We start from the raw sequence: 19,568 nt of genomic DNA, 5'->3' as shown, positions 1-19,568 counted from the left end.
CTCCAGCATGCTGATTTCATTCAAAAAAGCTAGTATCTAGAGAAATAATCTGGATTTGAGAGAAACCTTTAGATAACCGGTTAGTCCCAGATTTCTTGAGATGAAAATTTTAAAAATGATAGGTTAGAGAAATCCTGGAATAATATATTTTGGCCTGACCCTGAGGTGGTAATAAGTGGTGAAAAACTTACTAGTAGAACAAATCCAAAACGGAAGGGCAAGGAGCTTCTGGCTTAATGAAGTCATTGCATGCTGAACCAATCAAACTCAAGATCATACTTATAATCCACCAATGCAAATTAATCAATTCCTTTTAATTAATTAGTTATCATTATGGGCTCTCAATGGCTCTGTCCCGTTCTTTACTATCTTATGGACCTAAGCCCAGGAAAGATCAATTGGATCGAAAGGGTTCTCTCTCCTTCATGGGCTTTCTCGTTGGTCCTCGTTCTGGGGCACACCAGCCGTCTACAGCATAATTTTGTACTTCCGAATTGTTCTCTCGGTGTTGGTTTCCTTCATCGTTTCACAGAGTTCAAAAGCAAGATGCGGTGCTAATTGCGAAATTTTTTGAGGTTTTGGAAGGGGAAAAGAAAACAGCAGACAATGCCTCGATACAAAGACGAGCCTCCCGCAATTCGCGTTTACACAGTCTGCGACGAATCAAGGTGCATGTCTGTGTCTCTATTGCCATTAGAACTCCCATGATTTTCATTTTTAACTCTTTTCTGCGTTTCTGGGCATCAGATATTTGATTGTGAGAAACGTTCCCGCTCTGGGTTGCGGCGATGATTTGTTGAAGCTTTTTGCGTCCTATGGAGACGTTGAAGAGTAAGTAAGTTCTCTTTTCCTTTGTTTTCTCTTCCCTGTTAGTTTTCTTTTATGGGTATTTTACTGTTGTTAATTTCAATTGTTTTTAGCTTTAAACCCATGGATGCAGAAGACTGTGAGCAATTTACTGATGTTTACTGGATCAAATTTCGTTTGGTCAGCAATGCCAGGTGATTGAAACGGGGAAATTTAATCCTTTATCGTTAGTGTGGTTATTGGGTATGGCATTGTTATTCAACCTCTGTTAGTTTACAGGTTTGCAAAAAGAAAATTGGATGAGTTTGTTTTTCTGGGGAATCGATTACAGGTATCATATGCACCTCATTTCGAGAGCCTCTCTGATACCAAGGACAGGTTAGAAGGGAGGAGAAAGGAAGTTCTTGCCAGATTGAACCGTGAGTTTCTATATATATATATATATATATATATATATATATATATATATATATTTGCTAATGAAGAAGTCCTAATCTTGTTTTGTGTTGTTTTATAGGATTGCCTTTTGTTAGTGGTAGGCATCTCATGTATGTGTTTATTCTCATTTCAGCTGGAAGATCCAAGGGGCCTAGAGTTTATAACACAGGTGCTTCAAGTGAGGCTTCAATGGTTTCAGCTACATCGCAGACTGGCTACATTTGTCAGCATACAAACTCTGATCAATTTTGGTAGGTTCGTTTAACTTGCATTCTAGTCTACAAGGGTCGGTTAGGAAAGTTGTGGAAATAAAAGTGAGTGAAATTGTAAGGAAAGTAAAATCCTTAAGGGAAGGAAAATATTTTCCTTGCAAATCTTTTCCCTATAGGGAAAGGAAAGGAAAAGGAAAATGATTTGTGTATTTTCCACATCTTGATGAAAAGAAAAGTGAGTAGAGAAGATTATTATATTTTTATTATTATGCTCATATTGAATAAATAAAATTATATTAAAAATGACTATGTTAAATAGTATGATATAGATCATTTATAATATAATTTTATCAGAATAACAATTTATTCTCACATCAAATCTATGTTTTGCTCTGTATATTTGGATAAATATTTTTAATTATGCATACTTTTAATTTCAAATTAAAAATTAAAATAAAATCACTTATAAAATTAAAAATTAAAATAAAATAAATTACAAATTAATTTGTGGAAATGCATGTACGGGCACAAGAGAAAAAACAGAAAAATTAACATTGTTTCCACTCTTTTCCCCCAATTTGGACAGAAAATAAAATGGCTCATTTTCTTTACAAATCCTCATAAATTTTCTACTTTCTCCTTTTTCTCTTACAAAATAGAGGAATTAGACTTTTAATTTTTGTTTTTTACTTTTTCGTTCCAACAAAATAAGAGATTTTTTTTTTCCTTCCCTTACCCTTTTCCTCACTACAAAACAGGCCCTAAAAGTTGTTTTGCTTGTTTAGATTTTGCTCAATTGGATTTGATAAGTTGTCTTTCCTTTTGTAGGGACGCTGGAGGATCACAACATAAGTCTCAAATAAATGATCCTCCCATCACACAGGTTTCCTCTGATCAGGTTTGTTGCTGCTCTTTTACTGACACTGACACCTGGGAACTCTCTTTCGTTTTTCCTGGGTGTTTTAAACCCTTCAAATGCATTTTAAAGTGCAGAACTGGTTTCTGGGGTGAAATTGGCTACATTAAGATAACCTGGATATTCTCTTGGTAAATGCATCTAATTAGTTTGAACAGGTTGATTAGGACTGTGGGTAGTCCCAAACCCAACATTCTTTTGTATATTAGATCCACCATCTAAGTCAAAATGACTACAGTCATTTTATTATGTTGGAAATTGATAGTTGCTATCTTCAAGTACATTGTGCCATTGTCATTTGGAATTCAACTATCACAATGTTCATTGCCTGAAACTTATGGAGAGCGCAATATATTGGAAGATATTAATGGTAGTAGACCTGAAACATTATCTTCAATGCTGCATAGGGGAAAATATGCGGCGCTTATTCTGAGAATAAATTTATGTTTACCATACATGCTGCACTGAGATAAAGCATTGAAAAGTCAGCATTATTTTACTCTTGTGATTATCAAGGGGTTTATTTTTATCAAGGTCCAATTCTTTATTCTCAATGTTGCATATCATTTGTAGGATTATTTAGCCCTTGTTCTAACCCTGGATATAGATGTTAAACAAGAAATGTGATGCTGTAAAGCTGTGAAATTAGGGATTCTTTTATCTGTGTGATTAGTTTGGAGATTATGTTTGACTATGGCAGTTTTATAGTTCTCAATATTGTGATTGTTTGCAGGAATATTTTCCGTCCCACTCTATGAATCAGACTGTTAGGCTGGTCAGGGAAAAGCTCAATAAGGTGATTAATCTTCACTGTCCTTTCAATAGTTCATTGTTAAATCTTAGAGATGGGGAGGACCAAAAAGAACTAATACTTTCATTTATCCTTTAGATTCAATCAGGTACCGAGCACCTACAAGCTGGTCCTGCGCCCAAGAAAACACGACTTGACAATAGAAGAAGAATCTGATGGAAATCATGGAGAAAATCATCTACGTTCACAATTAGTGTTATTTTACTCTACTTTCACAAGCTGGTCCTGCTGCCATTGTTATTTTGCTGGTGTTACCTTCCTCACAGCAGTAGCTTTCACATTCATGTCAACTACTTATGTAAATTACAATCAGACTACACTAATTTAAAAGCTGATTTCTAGTATATTGAACTCTATATTTTTCTCTTCTACACAGGAGTACAACTCTGATTTATTAGCGGCAAAATGTTTAATTTTATCCCTGTATTATTATGAAAATTCAATGTAGTTTATTTTTAATTTTTTATTTAAATTAAATTTAAAAATTCAATTTAAACTCAATTTAATTCAAAAATAAAAATTTATAAACTTAATTCTTTATTTTTTTTATTTAATAAAAAGTCAAGAAGTTCTATTTTTTTATTTTTAAATTAAATTTCTTGAATTCTTCATTTAAGTCTTAATTTTTTTTTATTTTCTTAATTTTTAAACTAAATTAAATTTAATTTAAAATTTACAAGTTAATAACTACCCAAATAAGCACGAGAATTAACTAAATTAGTTTATCCTGTCCGCAATTGAGCATTAAGTGCTAGATATCACACTACTTTGCAAATTGAAATGGCTACATCACTGTGCTAACAAAATCAAAACTTTAGTTTAAAGTATAGTATTGATTGCATTGGACTCGGCCATGGTGATGCACCCACATAATCAACTCCATCAGCCATACATGCTAAGAGAGGGGGAGGGAGGACAGGAGGCGCCAGTACCAAAATATAATTTCCCATACCTCATTTTGTGAAATAGAGTTTACTCCACGTACAACTCATGTCATGGAAGAAACTGTCAACGTATATCTCACAGCAACAAGATTGTATGTAACTTTTGAACGATTACTTGATAATTTACGACAAGTAAACTTGAACGCTGGAAGTTTTGATCAACTGGCATACAGGGCAAACATTGATTAACATGTCACAGTCTCTACATAAACATAAATGCCTACAAGGCATCAACAACATGCACACTTCCTTTGATTTGCATGCCCTGCAGGTTATGTGTTCAATCAAACCTTGACAATTTTTGGTGAGAGGTCTTGCATGCCCACCTGTAACGTTCAGGTAGCTGCTAGGGACAACGTAAGAAGCAGCATCATCGACCTCGCTGTCTCCAAATCCTTCCTTCCCTTGGTCTGCACCCTGTGAAATTGCCTGCTGGAGGTTGCTCTTGAGAACATTCACAACTGACTCATTGTATTTTGCTCTGTAATGCCAATTCTGAGCTTCCATGGCCACCTGCTTTATTCTCTCAATTAATTCCTTGTTTTTACGATTCATGTTGTCTATTTCTAGGTCTTTTTCCCGCAGCTTCTTGCTTACACCCTTCTCTATGGCAGCCAGGAAAGAAGCAATATGCCTCTGCTTCATGTCCCTCACCCCCGTTGCCAAATGCTCTTCCTGTTTGAAGACAGTGTCTAATTAAATTGGTGCGGAGCAGCGTTAAAAATTATTGCATATTATTACATGAATGATATTTTAGGTATTATAGCAAGATGCATATAAACGGGGGACTTATGTCTAACAATAGTACCCCAGTACCGTAACATGAACATATTGCCATGAGACCCACCAAAAAATGGATTATATGCTCATGTTGAATTCATTAAAACAATACCACAGTACCAAAGCATTTTGTAGAAGAGACAAATAATAACAAATTCAAAGTCATCTGAAATAGTAAGGAGAAGATTGGAATATCAAGATTATTCAGTAAAACAATAATGAATGTGGGAGAACAGAATTGAGGTTTATGCGGAGGACTAAAAGCAAGCAATGTACAAGAGAATTTACTAACCATTAACATGCAGCAAAAGTCATGATAAAAAGGCAATCCACATTCCACAAATCTACCTATGTAATATCTTATTGGAGATACGCAGTGGTACCTGAATTTTAATATACTGATCAAATTCTTCTTTCTGCCGATCAAGCTCAGTCCTAATATTGTCACCAAGGGACAGGATGATTGACGGTGCTACTGTCATACTCCCACTTGCAGAAGTTACAGATGAATTTCGTTCATCATCATCGTATGATAACCGTAACCCAGTTGATACAGGGTTTGGGTTTGGTATGCTAGCTGAACGGTCAGCTTCATCTTGACATATATTATAATTTAAGGAAATCTGTAGTTTTTGCTGTCTACTGAAATCTTCTGTTTCCTTGCCTCTCTTATTGGGCTGAAGCATAGGGGCCATATTTTCATTCCCAAAATAATTCACTGGATCAACACCACATCCAGCTGGAACTGAAATAAAAAATAAAAAAAATAAGAAATCATATCAGGTATCAGTTAAAATACATTATGGCGCCCCATTTGAGGTTGAGGTTGGGAGGCAAAGAAATGCTTTTTGAAAAAGCACCATTTTAGATATTGAAAAAAGCAGTTTAGTTATTTTGGAGTTCTAATGACTAAAACATGTCAAATTTAACTTTAAACCAATTTTTAATACCCTTTGACTAACATATTTAATGATGTGTTTTTCTCAACCACAGCTCCAATAGCAATGACAAACAGATGTATATGTATATATTTAGATACATAGAGAGAGAAAGAGAGCAACGAAGGGGAGAGGATATAATGTAAAACCAAAACCAAAGAGATATTTGTAGTTCTGATATCTAGTTGCAGTGTTAGAAGTGATCAATAATATTCCAATCTTAATTTATGTTTGCTATCTTACCTACTTTATATCCATGGCATTATATGAACTTCAACTATCAGAGATATAATGTATTACTTGAAACTTTGATCCCTTGCACTGAATGCAACTATGGATTTGCAATAATAGTAAATCCTTAAATAAATTATACATCTTTTCACAACTTGAAAAAGGATATGCCGAAACTTACAAATAGTATATATTTTATTTATAAAAATTTCACATAGCACATTTAAAGGAAGCAGTAAAGAGAGAAAAGGCAGCTTTTTTTATTGTAAATAATAATAAAAAATTTCAGCAGGCCTTATTACACTTAAATATACCACATTAAATGTAATCGTAAGGCATTGTTGAACAATGTATATACTATTTTAGAACTTTGACAAATTTAGCATTATGTCTTTCAAAGTTTGGCTGCAATTGACAGACCAATATGAAAGGTGTTTCATATAATTGACAAAATTAATAAGACAGGTCATAATTGAAATTCAACCAAAAGTTTGGATATTCTTTAGTTGTTAACCCTAAAATTTACCCTATTCTCAATCATTCAACAAACTTAGACAAATCATAACATGTACATAGTGCAGAGAAAATTAATCAAAACTGTGATGATACCAACAACAATTGTTGGATAACTATTTTCCTTTCGGAAAAAGAGGGTAACAGCAATCACAATGCTGCCAGAATTGAAAATAAAATTTCAGAAAGCTAATACATCATAAGCAGAAATTTAAATTTATGAATTTACATTATCACTGCAGTTTTTCACATATCCTTGTCTCAAACATTAACCACGTTTGAGATGTTCTATCCTGTAAGGCATGACAAGAAAGACAAATTTGCTCCTCGATAGCACTTACTAGACAAGTTCCCCACTAACAAGATAACTTTCTAGAAGGTAAATAACTAATAAAACCAGCAACGGCACACATATTTATACAACAAATACAGTATAAATTCATGTAGTAAGAATAATCATAAGTTTTTTTTCTGCATAGATGAAACTTACAATTACCAAATAACTGCAGCTGATTTGAAGGATTGATCTGATAGGGTATACGACTATCATCCACAAAAACAGGAAGTAGAGGATTACTGTTGTTTCCTTCCAACATTTTCTAATGTAACATTAAATATGTAGTGTCCCAATGATGGTACAACACAGTGATATTTCACCTGCAAAAGCCGAGGTAAAATCATCATCTGCAACAAGATGGCAAAACTAAATTCTCATGATGCCTACATCACAAGTATATCGAATTCTGTCAAGCTCTCAAATTTTAAGACTTTTTAGGGCAACCACAATGTAAAAGCACAAGACAAAAAAAGATATAGAAGGATAATACATATTTTCACTCATCAAAGTCCCTAAATTGAAAAGCACAATATGGTTGCTTTTACATTGACACCAAAGTAAATAAGAAATAGTAAAATTTTTGAAGGAAGAAGGTAGGAAACAGACAAATTCTACAACAACAATTGAAACTCCTATATAGCATTCTGATAAAAATTCTAAACAATAAGCAGACTATATTTTCACTAAATGAAATAAGAAAATTCTAAATAGGAAAACTAATCCAAACTCCAAAAAAGAATAAGTGAAATTTTCAATAAGTAACAGCATATGGCACATTTAACACAAAATAACAAGAACCAAAATGCTCTCTATCTCTTGTTTGTAATTATTAAGAGAATATTGTAGAAATTAAGAAATTACAGTAAAATAGTGGATATAAAGCATATTCATGGACTAATAAGCACATATAGAATATGGCATGAATAAGAGATCAAGTGATAATGCAGTGTAAATCATATGAAGTTTGTGGTCAATGTATGGCTCGCATTATTACAATGTCTGACTACATTACAACAAAGACAGGTTAGGGACATCTCAGAAGTTTCAGAAGCAACTCAAGCAAGAGACATGGGATCAAACATTCACTGCATGGAAAAGATATCAAAAAGACTAATTTAAGGCCACAAACATGTAGCATCACATGGCAAATATTGAATTATCTAGTCACAAAGATTGATTATTGCCAACATGCCCATATTATTCAATAAAAGAGATATTCCAATACCAGTTTCATCACTTCACCACATCTACTAAGTTCTCAATTAATCTCATGTTATCCACCTTCTTTATAAGTATATGGGCATGCACATGTTTGCAGGGGCAGTTGGGACAAGCATGCACACCTGCCCCTGCTAATTCATATCTATTGTAAGAAATCTTAGACTTAAAAATTTAGCTATGTTAAACTGATTCCTCAGCCTCATGCCACCAGCACCTGAAGACCCTAAAAAAAGTATAAAACATGGTTGAAGAGACAATATTACAAAAATGTATTACAGTCTGACGGCAATCAACATGTACCACCTAAAAGAGCAAATATATCAAAACAAAGAATGATAAGGAACTAACCCAAAAGATTTCTCTCTATTGAACAACAAACAATATTCAATAGATGATCCTGATAAAGAACAGGTATTATAACTAATGGGATTATCCAATTAGCTAGCGATAATAAATAAGTAGGAGAGGATAATGACAATCTTTCAAAACGAAAAAAGAACGATTCAACAATACATATCCTTTCCCTATTTCCCAGATAAGAAATATAAAAAAAAACAAAGCGATTAGATATGTGGCATGGGATTGAAAGAAAAATAGAAGAATATCACTTGGGAGCAATCCCAACAGAAATTCCAGAAAACGCAAGATTTTGATGCTATTTGCGCTATTTCCGATGATGATAACTATGTACGAAAATGAAATGAAAATCCAAAAACAAATCTAACAAACACAAAACAAAAAATATTTATCTCTCTATCAGGATTCAAATGAATCTCCAAAACATACACAACCCGAAATAAAAAATAAAATCTTAGATTAAAGGGGAAAAAGAAAAAGAAAAAAAAAAAAGAAATTATCAATCATCAAAAAAACTAAACAACCAAGGCATAGATCAAATAACCTCAATAAGCAAAACGGGTAGAAACCGCTTCAAGAACACAAACGTGCCTGCAGATCCTACAAAACCAACACCACCTTAAAAAATAAAATTGAAGAAAATAAATGCGAAGATGTCAGAAATAAAAGTTCAAAAAAATTTTAAAAATACCTGAAAAATCAGAAATTTTTTGAAGAGACAAAATCAGAAAGAAAAGGCGATCATACAGGATCTGAAAGAGAAGAACCCCTAAAAACAAAATCAAAGCATAGATGGTAACGGAAGAGAGGTTAATAACAAAGAACGGCTAAGAGAGAGAGAGAGAAAGAGAGAGAGAAATGCATGAAATAATTGAAAGGAAGAATAAATGAAGAAGAAGAAAAATGAAACGCTGGTGCAGCGGGTGAAGATGGCATTGCTGCTCCGCTTGTGGCCTTGTGCCTCGTGGTTACGCAAACCAAATTTTTTTTTTTAAATAAATATATATATATTTAAATTAAATAATTATATTATAATTTTTATATATTATTTTAATTATCATATAAATTGTAATATAAATTTGTTAAATTTATTTTTATGTAAAATTAAATTTGTATTAATTGTGTCTGAATTAAAAAACAGAGGGAAGAAAGGGTCCCACTTCTTCTACAGAGAGAGAGAAACAGAGAGAGAGGGGAGGGTATTTTTTTTCCCTCTCTTTGTGTTTTGTTTTTCTCTTTTCTGGAATCTCTTATCCCATCAAAAACTAACAAAAAAACAAATTTTAAAAAAAAGTTATGTATTTTTATTATTAATCTAAATATTATTTTACATAATCTATTAAAATATTTATTTATAATTTTATGTTTTATTTATTATATTAATTAAATTTCAAAAATATAAATTGTATTTGTTAATTTTCACGTAATATGATTAAAAAATTGAACCAAGAAAATGTCTAAAGAGATAAAAATGAAATTATCTTTTTAAATAATTTTAAAATTATATTTTCTCATAATGCATTAAATTTTGATTTTTTTTAAATCACAAATTTTTAATTTTTAAAATTTTGGAAAATAAGGAGCAATAAATAAATTAACGTGAGAATTGTGAGGTGGTGGGTGGGAGGGCCTTTAAGAAAAGGAATTTAATAAGAAGCGGGAAAAGACAGAGAGGGGGGCTGGAGTGGGTCCCATGCCCATTTGTGGCCCCCATTTTTTCATTGTTTGTTGGCGGGCAAATTTGGCGGGTGAACAAAACGACGAGCTTTGAGGTCCATGAGTCGCGCACATCAGATAAGCAGTGTACCCACACGTGGGTTCTCATATGAGAGAATCCATTGCTTTGTATTTCGTGTTGATCAAATTCCTACCAATTTTACTAATTAATCACCACTTACCTAACTCCACGCCCTTACAAAATATTGATTGCGTGTACGGTTACCGATTCTCTCAAATTAAATTGAAAAAAAAATTTAAAAATAAAATAAAATTAATACTAATATGATTTAAGCTTGGTAGGTTTAGTAAATAATATTATTATTATTATTTTGTAGTATTGAGAAGAGAAAATTACAATAATAGGATTTGAACTCTGGCAGTGATCTCACCTTAATTATCCATAAGATAAGTCACCGATCAATTGTGAACAAATTTACGTTAAGACAAAACAAGGCAGCTGAGTGGGCGTCTCATTAACGTGTGAATGCATTTAATCATTCCAGTGCACCCAATAATTAGGCCAGCTGAGTGGGCGTTATCTACAACTTATTTTGATACAGTTTGAATAACAATTTCGCGTAACTTCAAAAACTCCGCTAATTAATACACAAAGTTTGCAAAAACTTTAAAGAAAAAATAGAAGATTCAAAATGAGGCATTATCAGCCATTGTTTTGGTTGACCAAAAGTTGCATTATAATGGGAATGATTGAGGAGTCTGTGTGCTGTGAAGAAAAGGTACGCATTTTACAGGTTGTTGTTGTCTACTTTCGCTTGTTTGATTTGAATGGAATAATTTCAATTCAACTTACTGAAACACTTGATTTTAACACGATTTGTGGCTGTGGCTGTGTGTTCAGTCGCAACTTGTGTTTAGTGTTTCGCTTATTATAATCAAAATTTTACATCTTTTATTTATATTATTTGATAATATAATATTTATATTAATATTTAAAAATTGAGAGAGTGGTTCTAAGGATAGCAACATATCGAATTTTTGCGAATATTTAATCTAACTAAATTCCAATAATGTGAGTTTAAATAGTATGTAATCAAATTTGGAAATGATTTGGGTTTAAAAAAAAAATACTTATGGCAAGTTCAAGTCTCGTTTAGGTTTTGTATGCTAAGTATATATTATCCAAACTCGTTTACATAAGTATTTAATTAAATATAAAATATATATTTTTTATAAAAATATTTATAAATTTTATATAATTTATTTAAAATAAAATAAAATTAAATATTTTATGAAATTATTAACATATAACTTATTAATAAAAATAAATTTTTATGTACCTTATTAGTTAAAATATATAAGATTAAACGAATTCGGATATTTTTCTGTTAATAATAATTAGGCTTGAGATGAATTCAAATAGTTGAAAATAATTTTTAATTGAGTTTGTGACCGGTTTGAATTTTGAAAATATTAATCGAGTTTGTGCATGGTCATTTTCGTGGGTACTCTATCCGTTGCTATCACTAAGTAGTTCATGAAAGTTATCCCTTCCAGTTTTTAAAGGTTAAGGAAGTGTTTTGACTATTTACAAACAAAAAAAAAAGTGTTTTAACTATAGTAAAAAAAAATGATATCGCTATTTGTATGTTTAACCGCTAATTTAATAGTAATTTTTCTATTGAACACTTTTATTTTAAATTATTATATAAATAATTAACTGTTACTATACAATTGTTAACCGCGAGTAATATAACTAACAGCTACTAAAACAATTGATGGTTATTAAAATAATTAATATTTCCAAACAAATCCTTCATCATAATAATATTAACTTATATATATATATATATATACACCTCATTAATAGTTCTTGGAACATAGAAATCAGTCTTAATTAATAAAAGATTAACATTCCTAATCATTCAATTGAATAAAGTTTGTTTGAAAACAGATAAAGCTGCGTATCCACTCTTAAGATTTGATGATCATTTTGTGTAGTGCATGCACATTAGGCATAAACCCACTTTGCTTTATGTAATACTATATTGTTCTACTATTTCCCTTTTGCGTGTGTAGCAATTTCCTTGAGTTTTTCGCTGGGAAGGATAGGGGTGAAAGTTTCTGAATTCCATTACGCCATGAGATAAGAGCAATCTTAATTAGCTAGGTTGAGTAGTAAGCTTTCCAATCAAACCGAGAAAAAAAAATTACTAATTTAATTAGGATCAATATACGGTTTTTCTAATAATAAAAATCTTATCGGATAAGAAGCAAAGGGATCTAAGGTGATGGGTTACTGTGAGTGATTGTCTGATCTGCGTTGAGTAGCAGTATTTTATAATTCTCTAATTAATTAATTAATATCAGTGTTTGGATGAGGATAAAGCTTAGCCAAGCTTGGTGGGAGATTTGTAAGAACCACGTTTAGTTGGTGTTGGAGTCCCACATTCATTGTCCTTTACTATGGAATGAAAAAGAAACTTATTCATGCTTCACTCCCTCCTTAAGATAATTAAGAAAATAATTAAATTATTTAAATTATAATAAAATACTTTTTAATTTGATTAAATTACCATTTTTCTCACTTAGACCCGTTAAGTAATAGCTTTTAAGATAATATTTAGTACTTTAATCATAGTTAAAATACTATCTCTCTTATTCATGCTGTTCAGTGATAAAATATTTTTATATTAATATTTAGATATTAAAAAAGTGGTTTATAAAAAGTTAACTTTCTAATTTTTAAAGGTTGATAGAGAGTTTTGAATAAAGTTAATAAGATTATATCACTGAACCACTAATAGCTAATAATTAGTAAGACAGTTGATGACTACTAAAACTACTAATGACTATTAAAATAACTAATATTAGCAGTAGGAACTTAGCAGAAATAAGCATGAAATTAGAAAAATGTAATTAATACTTCTTGATCTTTTCAAACAGCATATAATTATAATTATAAGAATTTTTTGGAAAATTACTTTAATAATATAATTATAGATAAATATATAATTTAATTTTTAATTTCTTATATATATATATAATAATATATAAAATAAATAATGTGAAATAATTTAATTAACATGATATACAAATATGTGATAGACTATAATTTATCTAAAAAATCCTCATATATTATTTGCACAATCTGTATTGTTTCCATGATATGTTCATTTACCTAACCTAGCTTGAAACAGTTTGATTCATTTTCTTCTTTTGATAGCCACTCTAGCTAGGCACGTGTAATCTTCCCCTAGCCATAAATAGTCAAATTCGCTAGCATCAGTCCTTAGATACACCCGACTCATTAGCGGACCTCAATCAGGAATGCATCATGATACTAACTGTCCTTTGTTTTTACTCAGGTGCCTTTTTTTTTTTTATTGATAGATAGAACATATACTGCTGATGTGGAGTGTGAGTGTGAGTTATACAGGAATAATGACTCTATTAAAATTATCGTAATTATAACAAGGATTCATTCTTATCATTGACTCTTGTGTATTCTATCTATAAAAAAAAAAATAAAAAATTGGCAAGTGTATTACATGTATCCTATAGTTTTGGACATTTATTTTTAATAATTTATTTTTATCTAATTTCAATTGGATTTAATATTAAATAAATAATTTGATCTTGCTTATCAACTTTAGTAATTTAAATATATATTAAAAATAAATTATTAAAAAATATTAGAGAAGGAAAAATAATAAAGTGGGAATAGCTAAAAAAATTAGAGGTGATTTCAATGAATGGACCCTTCTTTTCAAAGAAAAATATGTGAATTGAATGGGGTTGATGTGCAAGTAAGTCCAACTAAAGATATGATTGAATAGAATTTTGAGATTGGTCAATAATGGAGTTTGTGTGCCTTTTAATAACACACAATAAACAATGCTTAAATCTCTTGATCAGCAAATGGATCGACAGGGTCAATGATATATATATCAAGTGCGAAAAATCTTGATTTAACAAAATGTATGACATTTAAATTGAATTATTTTTGATGAAATTTAAAAATAAATTCAAAAATATGTATAGAATTTTGAAATTCTTTATTTATTTTTATACTCAACTTAACTCAACTCAACTAAGGTTTTACTCAAAAAATTTGGGGTCGACTATATAGATTCGCTTTCTCTACTCTAAACGATTTTGAGTTAAATCCTCAGAAATGTGTAATACTTCTGGGTCATGTTGTCTAACTGGAGCCTTCGTATGTTTACGCTTCATATGACCAAACTACCTCAATATCTATTATCTTAACTTATTCTCAATTTGTACCACTCCTACCTTTTCTCTAATACTCTCATTGCGAGTTTTATCTAGTCTAGTATGGCAACTCATCTACTTTAACATTCTCATCTTTGAAACTCTTATCTTAGACGCATACGACTCTTTCAGTGCCCAACACTCATTACTATATAAAATAACCGATCGTATGGCTGTACGGTGAAATTTTCCTTTTAACTTATTGGGAATCTTGAGATCACATAAAACTCCTGTGTCACGTCTCCACTTCAACCATCCTGCTTTAATCCTATGACTAACATCCTCCTCACATCCCTCATCTATTCGAAGGACTCTTCATTTATTTTTATATTGTTTGAAAAAAAAATTATAAATTAATTAACATGGAATTTGATGATTACAAATTAATGAATTATATATTCATTTGTTTCCATTTAAAAGCAATAAAAAAATAATTTAACTCCAATATAATTAATAGAATTAAACCCGGAACTTCTATAATTAACTTCATCCAAAGTTCCTCTTGTCTCCTCTCTCCCCTTTCCTCTCCTCTTTTTCTGTTTCTTATTGGTGGCTACTTAAATCAAATTTGCTTATTTATTATTTTTTATTAATTTTTTTCGCAATTAGAATGTAAACTAAGATATAATTTCTCCATTTGTGTCCTTCAATTCTCAAATTAAAACTCAAGACAAAAACGTGGAAGATGCTTGTACACTAGGGTTTCCATCATTGAAATGACAAGATTAAATTTTAGGCTTCTAAATATATATGTACCATTTTGCACAGGGACCACGACACATTAAAGGCACTTGAAGAAGTAGGACCGAAAATAGACAGGAAATGGATCGATGAGCAGGTTATACTACAGCTTCAAAGATCAAGTGGCCATGGGCTTGGCCACGAAATTTCATCTGTGAAAACACATTTTTTGTATTCCCAAATACCATAACTTCTCTTATCTGCTGAAGATGAGGTGAATCTATCATTTGGATTTCTTGTGCTTTTTTGGCCCTTCGCTCAGATATCCTGTGGATAACAGTCGCTCTCTTCTTGACATTGTTAATTTGTGCCTTGGCGAGGCACAGATCGTCCAAATTAATAATATCTAATTTCCTTTCCTTCCCTTGCACTTTTCGCTTATTGTCTCTTGTCTTATTTTCTTTCTTTCTTTGTTTCTCCTCCCCTTCTTTGGTATTCTCTTTGATTTGTCCATTTCTATTCAGGAGAAAAAGATGTATTATACCCACCACCAGCATCTCCTTCCTTGTTTGCATTGCCACCCACATAGCTACATTAGGATGGTAAGTTCATTCATCAATAGCCCTTTACACCCTCTCTCCCTCTCCAATGCCATCCCGGCCGGCCGCCATATCTAACCATTGATCACTTGTGTTTTTTGCATGCATTTGTGTGTGTGTGTAAAACAGGTTCACCATCTTATAGAGAGATGCCTGCTCCTTCACATGAGCAGAGACCAATGCATTAAGGCACTAGCAGAACATGCCAACATTCGGCCTCTTGTTACACTTACAGGTCTTTCTTTCTTCTTCTTCTTCTTTGACTAACGTTATTATTAGTGTGTGGGAAGACTGTAACCAGTGGAGTTAAGCTTGCAGTGTGGAGAGAACTACAAAAAGAAAATAAGGACTTCTTTCATGCATATTTCCGTTCTACTTCTTTCAGGCCTTTCCCAAGTAAGACATTAAACTAATTTGCACTTCTCTTTTTCCTTATAATTTGTTTGCTAGCTATATATGATCATGGTATATTTTGTGCTAACGGCATATGTGTCTCTCTTGTTGATTGTATATTTTTATTTAATAAGATGAGTTCCCCTTTTATTTTTTTTTTTCCTTTGCAATTTTCAGATAGGTGTACTCAAAGGGTGTCCAGATTGGCAAGAAGGAAACAGTGGAATTGGAGCAAATGAGAATTATATATTTGCAAATACGTACTGGGTGAGGGAAGCAGGTCGTCATCAATTAGCTAGTTATGTTTTTAGCTAGTATATATATATATATATATATTTTTTTTTTTTGTTTTTTGGTGCAATAGCTAGTATGTTTTTTTTATAAGCATCTTCTATTTATTCTTCTGAGAAATTTTAGAATACAACTATTATATATACGATTATTCTATTATATATATAATTTCATTATAATTATTAATTACGATAGATTCTATACGAGTATCACTATAATCAACAACAATATACTTTCCTTCGAGTGCTAGATTAAGTCTTCGTATGGTAAACCATTGTCAAGACAAGGTCTTTATGATAATTCATCAGCAACATCGTGTGGTTCCCAAACAAATCTTTAATGATCTTTCCTTTCTTTGCTAATATCTATGTTAAAGATATGCAACTGGCTACCTTAGGTATAATATTCAGGATAATTAACCTATGATTAATTTGCAATTACATTTAATATAAAATCGAGCTCATATAAGAACAAGTTTAACAATTGTTAGAATAAATATTTATATCAAGATGTGTATGGCATTAATTAAAGTGTATACTGTATGAATTTAGATATAAATATTTAATTTAATGATTAATAAGTTTATTCTCATGTAAACTCGAGCTTATAGCGCAATCTTAATTTGCACTTAGAAATATCTCTCTCTCTCTTTTCTCTTGTTATCAAGTTTTATTTGAAAAACTATAGGTTAGCTACACCAAAATTTGCAGTTAGGATTCCCACGAAAGCCTATTCTTATTAAGTCCTAAATTAACCCTAATTAAAAGAAAGAAAGCTCTATTCAATTACCTGTATAAATATAAAGCTAGCTAGGCCTCTGGATCAAATGAAAATTTGCCCCTCACAGAATACACAACTAACAATCATCAAGCACCGTGAAAACTTATCTTAAAGTCAGTCTTTCACAACTTGCAGCACAGTGAAAACCTCATTTCCAAGAGCATCTACCCTCTAAAGGGCATATGATTCAGAACCCAACCCTAACCCTAACCCTAACCCTAAAAATGGAACAGTTTTCTTCTTATGGCAGTTTATATAAGCTTTCTTCTTCTGCTTCACTCAAAGGGTGGAATGCCTTGGAACCTTTCTTTCATGGAAACCTTTGCCTCCAGTGTTGACCTGAAAATTTTCAAAACAGAAAGTTATGCATCTACTTCAGTGGCATAAATTACTAAAAACATATAGAGTTAAAACAGTCTTTACAGTTCAAGTACCCTAAAAAGGTTATTTCATAAATTTTGAAATGTACTGGTTTTCAATTGGGTAGAAAGTGATTGGCTTTGGAATTCGTCAAGAACTGAGAGACAAAATATCAGTAACCCTTCCTGTGTTGTGTCACCACTGTCCATTAATGGGGTTTTCAACAAAACCAATCATTTCTTCCCATTTCAGCACAAATCTTGAATCTTGAAATTGGCAGTAGTGCCAATGACAATTCAGGATGTAATTAAGGTTAATAATTAATTATCATCATCTCATGAACTGAGCTCCAGGACACTACCAATTAATATTCACGGAATTTAACGGTTACAATTAACAATTGTGATCCAGCTAAAAAACCTGTGAGGAGCAAATGGTATTTTACCTCGATTGCATCACAACTCCATGGTGCCTTCTCTTCTTCCTGGCCAACACTTTCTCCACCTTCTTTATAATGAATTGGTGGGAAATTGGCCCACTGAAAACAATCGAACAAGTCCAGGATTGAAACATTATTGTACTTCGTTTGTTTGTGTCATCCAGATTCAAAGTCTTAAAAAAAGCATGGTTTGACATAGAACTTACATTTTTTGCAGCTGTGCTGAAGGCTTCTTTGTGAGCCATGCTTGGATTTTCAGCTTTGAGCCTTCTGATCTCTTCTCTGCTATAAACACGTGCATAAGAATCCCAAAGCTAAATCATCACAGTAAATTAATATGATCTTTATTTAAGACTAATAAAGATTAATTTCTTACTTGATGAAACGGTTGTAAGCTGATGGTGCTCTTTGCCTTTTCTCTGGGGCTGTTTAGAGTTTAAATAAGTATATGAGTTCAGACAATTAACTTGGTACTACATAAATATATGTTTTATTGCTCATAACCAAACTAAGCTTACGTTTATTAATGATACGGTTCACAGGGTTCCTATCATCCTCTAATTCGTTGTCAGAATAGGCCACGATGGATGATGATCTCTGTATATCCAAGGCTTTTTGGGCATCCACTTCTTCTGGACTGACTTCTTCTTTTTGCTGGAGATATAGAAAGAGTTATGAAAAAAACTCTTGAGTTAATAATATTAAATTCGATCTGCACTTTGGGAGATCTCAATGGGTTATCCATAGCATCAATATAAACAGTAAACTTGGTTCAATAATAGAATTAGGTCTCAAAAAAGCAAAGAAGATCAATAGAACAGCATGGACAAGTAGTCGCAGTAGTATCTATTGCACACCTGATCATGGCTGAGAGAAGCTAAAAACTGGAAAGGGACAAAAGAAACTTTCATCATGTTGACAGATAGGAGGCTGGTGCAGTGGCCGCATCTCACAGTCACCACCATGGACAGGCTGCTGCATGGGACACTTACCTATACTTGAAACAGAGAAAAGGTCAAGTATAGAAAAACCCAAAAGAATAATCAATTGAATTTTCACTAAACTTATTTCTTGAAACTATACCAGTAAAATGGTGTCGCAGAAACCACATTGCACGTAGCAAATCTGCTCTGGAAGGTCAAAGAGATGGTTTAATGTTGCCATTGTGCGTGAGATAGAGAGAAAGAGAAGCCTTGTGGTTGTGGATCGTATCTGATATAGAAGGGGGAAGATTTATAGGTGTCCCAACAAGGAACAATTGACTTTAATTTTATGTTTTGGGATGCCAAAATGGTGAAGTCTCTAATTACATGTTTATCAAAAAAAAAAAGTACATATTCATAACTCAGCTGCCAGGAATAAATGCTCTCATTGCTCAAGAATTGCAGAATGTTTTAATCTTAAAATCCAAATTACAATCACACCCTTATCCCATTTATGTTTTGATTTAATTATTACTTCTCCTACATTGGATTCATATTGTTTAGTAGGTGCATACTAAAAAAGATAGTAAAAACTTCAACATCTGAGGCTAGCATAGGTTCAAATTTCAATGGGTGCAACTAAAA

The 19,568-nt window shown here is 32.0% G+C and overlaps 4 protein-coding genes across 8 annotated transcripts; 2 read left to right on the top strand and 2 right to left on the bottom strand.

The window, feature by feature from the left end:
• The first annotated feature begins 457 nt into the window (after positions 1 to 457).
• LOC110673676 (uncharacterized) lies at positions 458 to 3,528 on the top strand. 2 transcript variants are annotated; one of them, XM_021836827.2, is made up of 8 exons: positions 458 to 668; positions 748 to 831; positions 921 to 1,001; positions 1,087 to 1,226; positions 1,379 to 1,496; positions 2,286 to 2,355; positions 3,107 to 3,169; positions 3,263 to 3,528. In XM_021836827.2, exons 1-8 carry the CDS (start codon positions 607 to 609, stop codon positions 3,338 to 3,340), a joined length of 696 nt encoding a protein of 231 aa, XP_021692519.2. In that variant the 5' UTR covers positions 458 to 606; the 3' UTR covers positions 3,341 to 3,528. The 2 variants fall into 2 exon arrangements, with proteins under 2 accessions (XP_021692519.2, XP_021692520.2); XM_021836828.2 differs by having other exon boundaries at positions 502 to 668; positions 748 to 835.
• A 585-nt stretch (positions 3,529 to 4,113) lies between these two features.
• LOC110673675 (BOI-related E3 ubiquitin-protein ligase 1) lies at positions 4,114 to 9,489 on the bottom strand. Of its 4 annotated transcripts, XM_021836824.2 has the most exons (6): positions 9,197 to 9,489; positions 9,050 to 9,105; positions 7,081 to 7,247; positions 5,292 to 5,653; positions 4,252 to 4,803; positions 4,114 to 4,220 (listed from the first exon to the last, which is right to left on the bottom strand). In XM_021836824.2, the coding sequence occupies exons 3-5, from the start codon at positions 7,184 to 7,186 to the stop codon at positions 4,252 to 4,254; spliced, it is 1,020 nt and encodes a 339-aa protein (XP_021692516.1). In that variant the 5' UTR covers positions 7,187 to 7,247; positions 9,050 to 9,105; positions 9,197 to 9,489; the 3' UTR covers positions 4,114 to 4,220. The 4 variants fall into 4 exon arrangements, with proteins under 4 accessions (XP_021692516.1, XP_021692517.1, XP_021692515.1 ...); XM_021836825.2 differs by having other exon boundaries at positions 4,114 to 4,803; positions 9,050 to 9,123; XM_021836823.2 differs by having other exon boundaries at positions 4,114 to 4,803.
• A 5,919-nt stretch (positions 9,490 to 15,408) lies between these two features.
• On the top strand, positions 15,409 to 16,615 carry LOC110673688 (uncharacterized). Its single transcript, XM_021836847.2, has 4 exons — positions 15,409 to 15,740; positions 15,867 to 15,972; positions 16,056 to 16,133; positions 16,308 to 16,615. Exons 1-4 carry the CDS (start codon positions 15,672 to 15,674, stop codon positions 16,367 to 16,369), a joined length of 315 nt encoding a protein of 104 aa, XP_021692539.2. The 5' UTR covers positions 15,409 to 15,671; the 3' UTR covers positions 16,370 to 16,615.
• Positions 16,616 to 17,070: 455 nt separating this feature from the next.
• LOC110673691 (axial regulator YABBY 4) lies at positions 17,071 to 19,250 on the bottom strand. The gene is made up of 7 exons (XM_021836851.2): positions 19,084 to 19,250; positions 18,858 to 18,992; positions 18,519 to 18,654; positions 18,377 to 18,425; positions 18,207 to 18,282; positions 18,007 to 18,099; positions 17,071 to 17,540 (listed from the first exon to the last, which is right to left on the bottom strand). The coding sequence occupies exons 1-7, from the start codon at positions 19,162 to 19,164 to the stop codon at positions 17,481 to 17,483; spliced, it is 630 nt and encodes a 209-aa protein (XP_021692543.2). The 5' UTR covers positions 19,165 to 19,250; the 3' UTR covers positions 17,071 to 17,480.
• Positions 19,251 to 19,568: the final 318 nt, after the last annotated feature.

This window comes from Hevea brasiliensis, chromosome 7 (assembly GCF_030052815.1).
Source record: "Hevea brasiliensis isolate MT/VB/25A 57/8 chromosome 7, ASM3005281v1, whole genome shotgun sequence".
Taxonomy (NCBI): Eukaryota; Viridiplantae; Streptophyta; class Magnoliopsida; order Malpighiales; family Euphorbiaceae; genus Hevea; species Hevea brasiliensis.
This window is presented reverse-complemented; position numbering and strand designations above follow the sequence as displayed.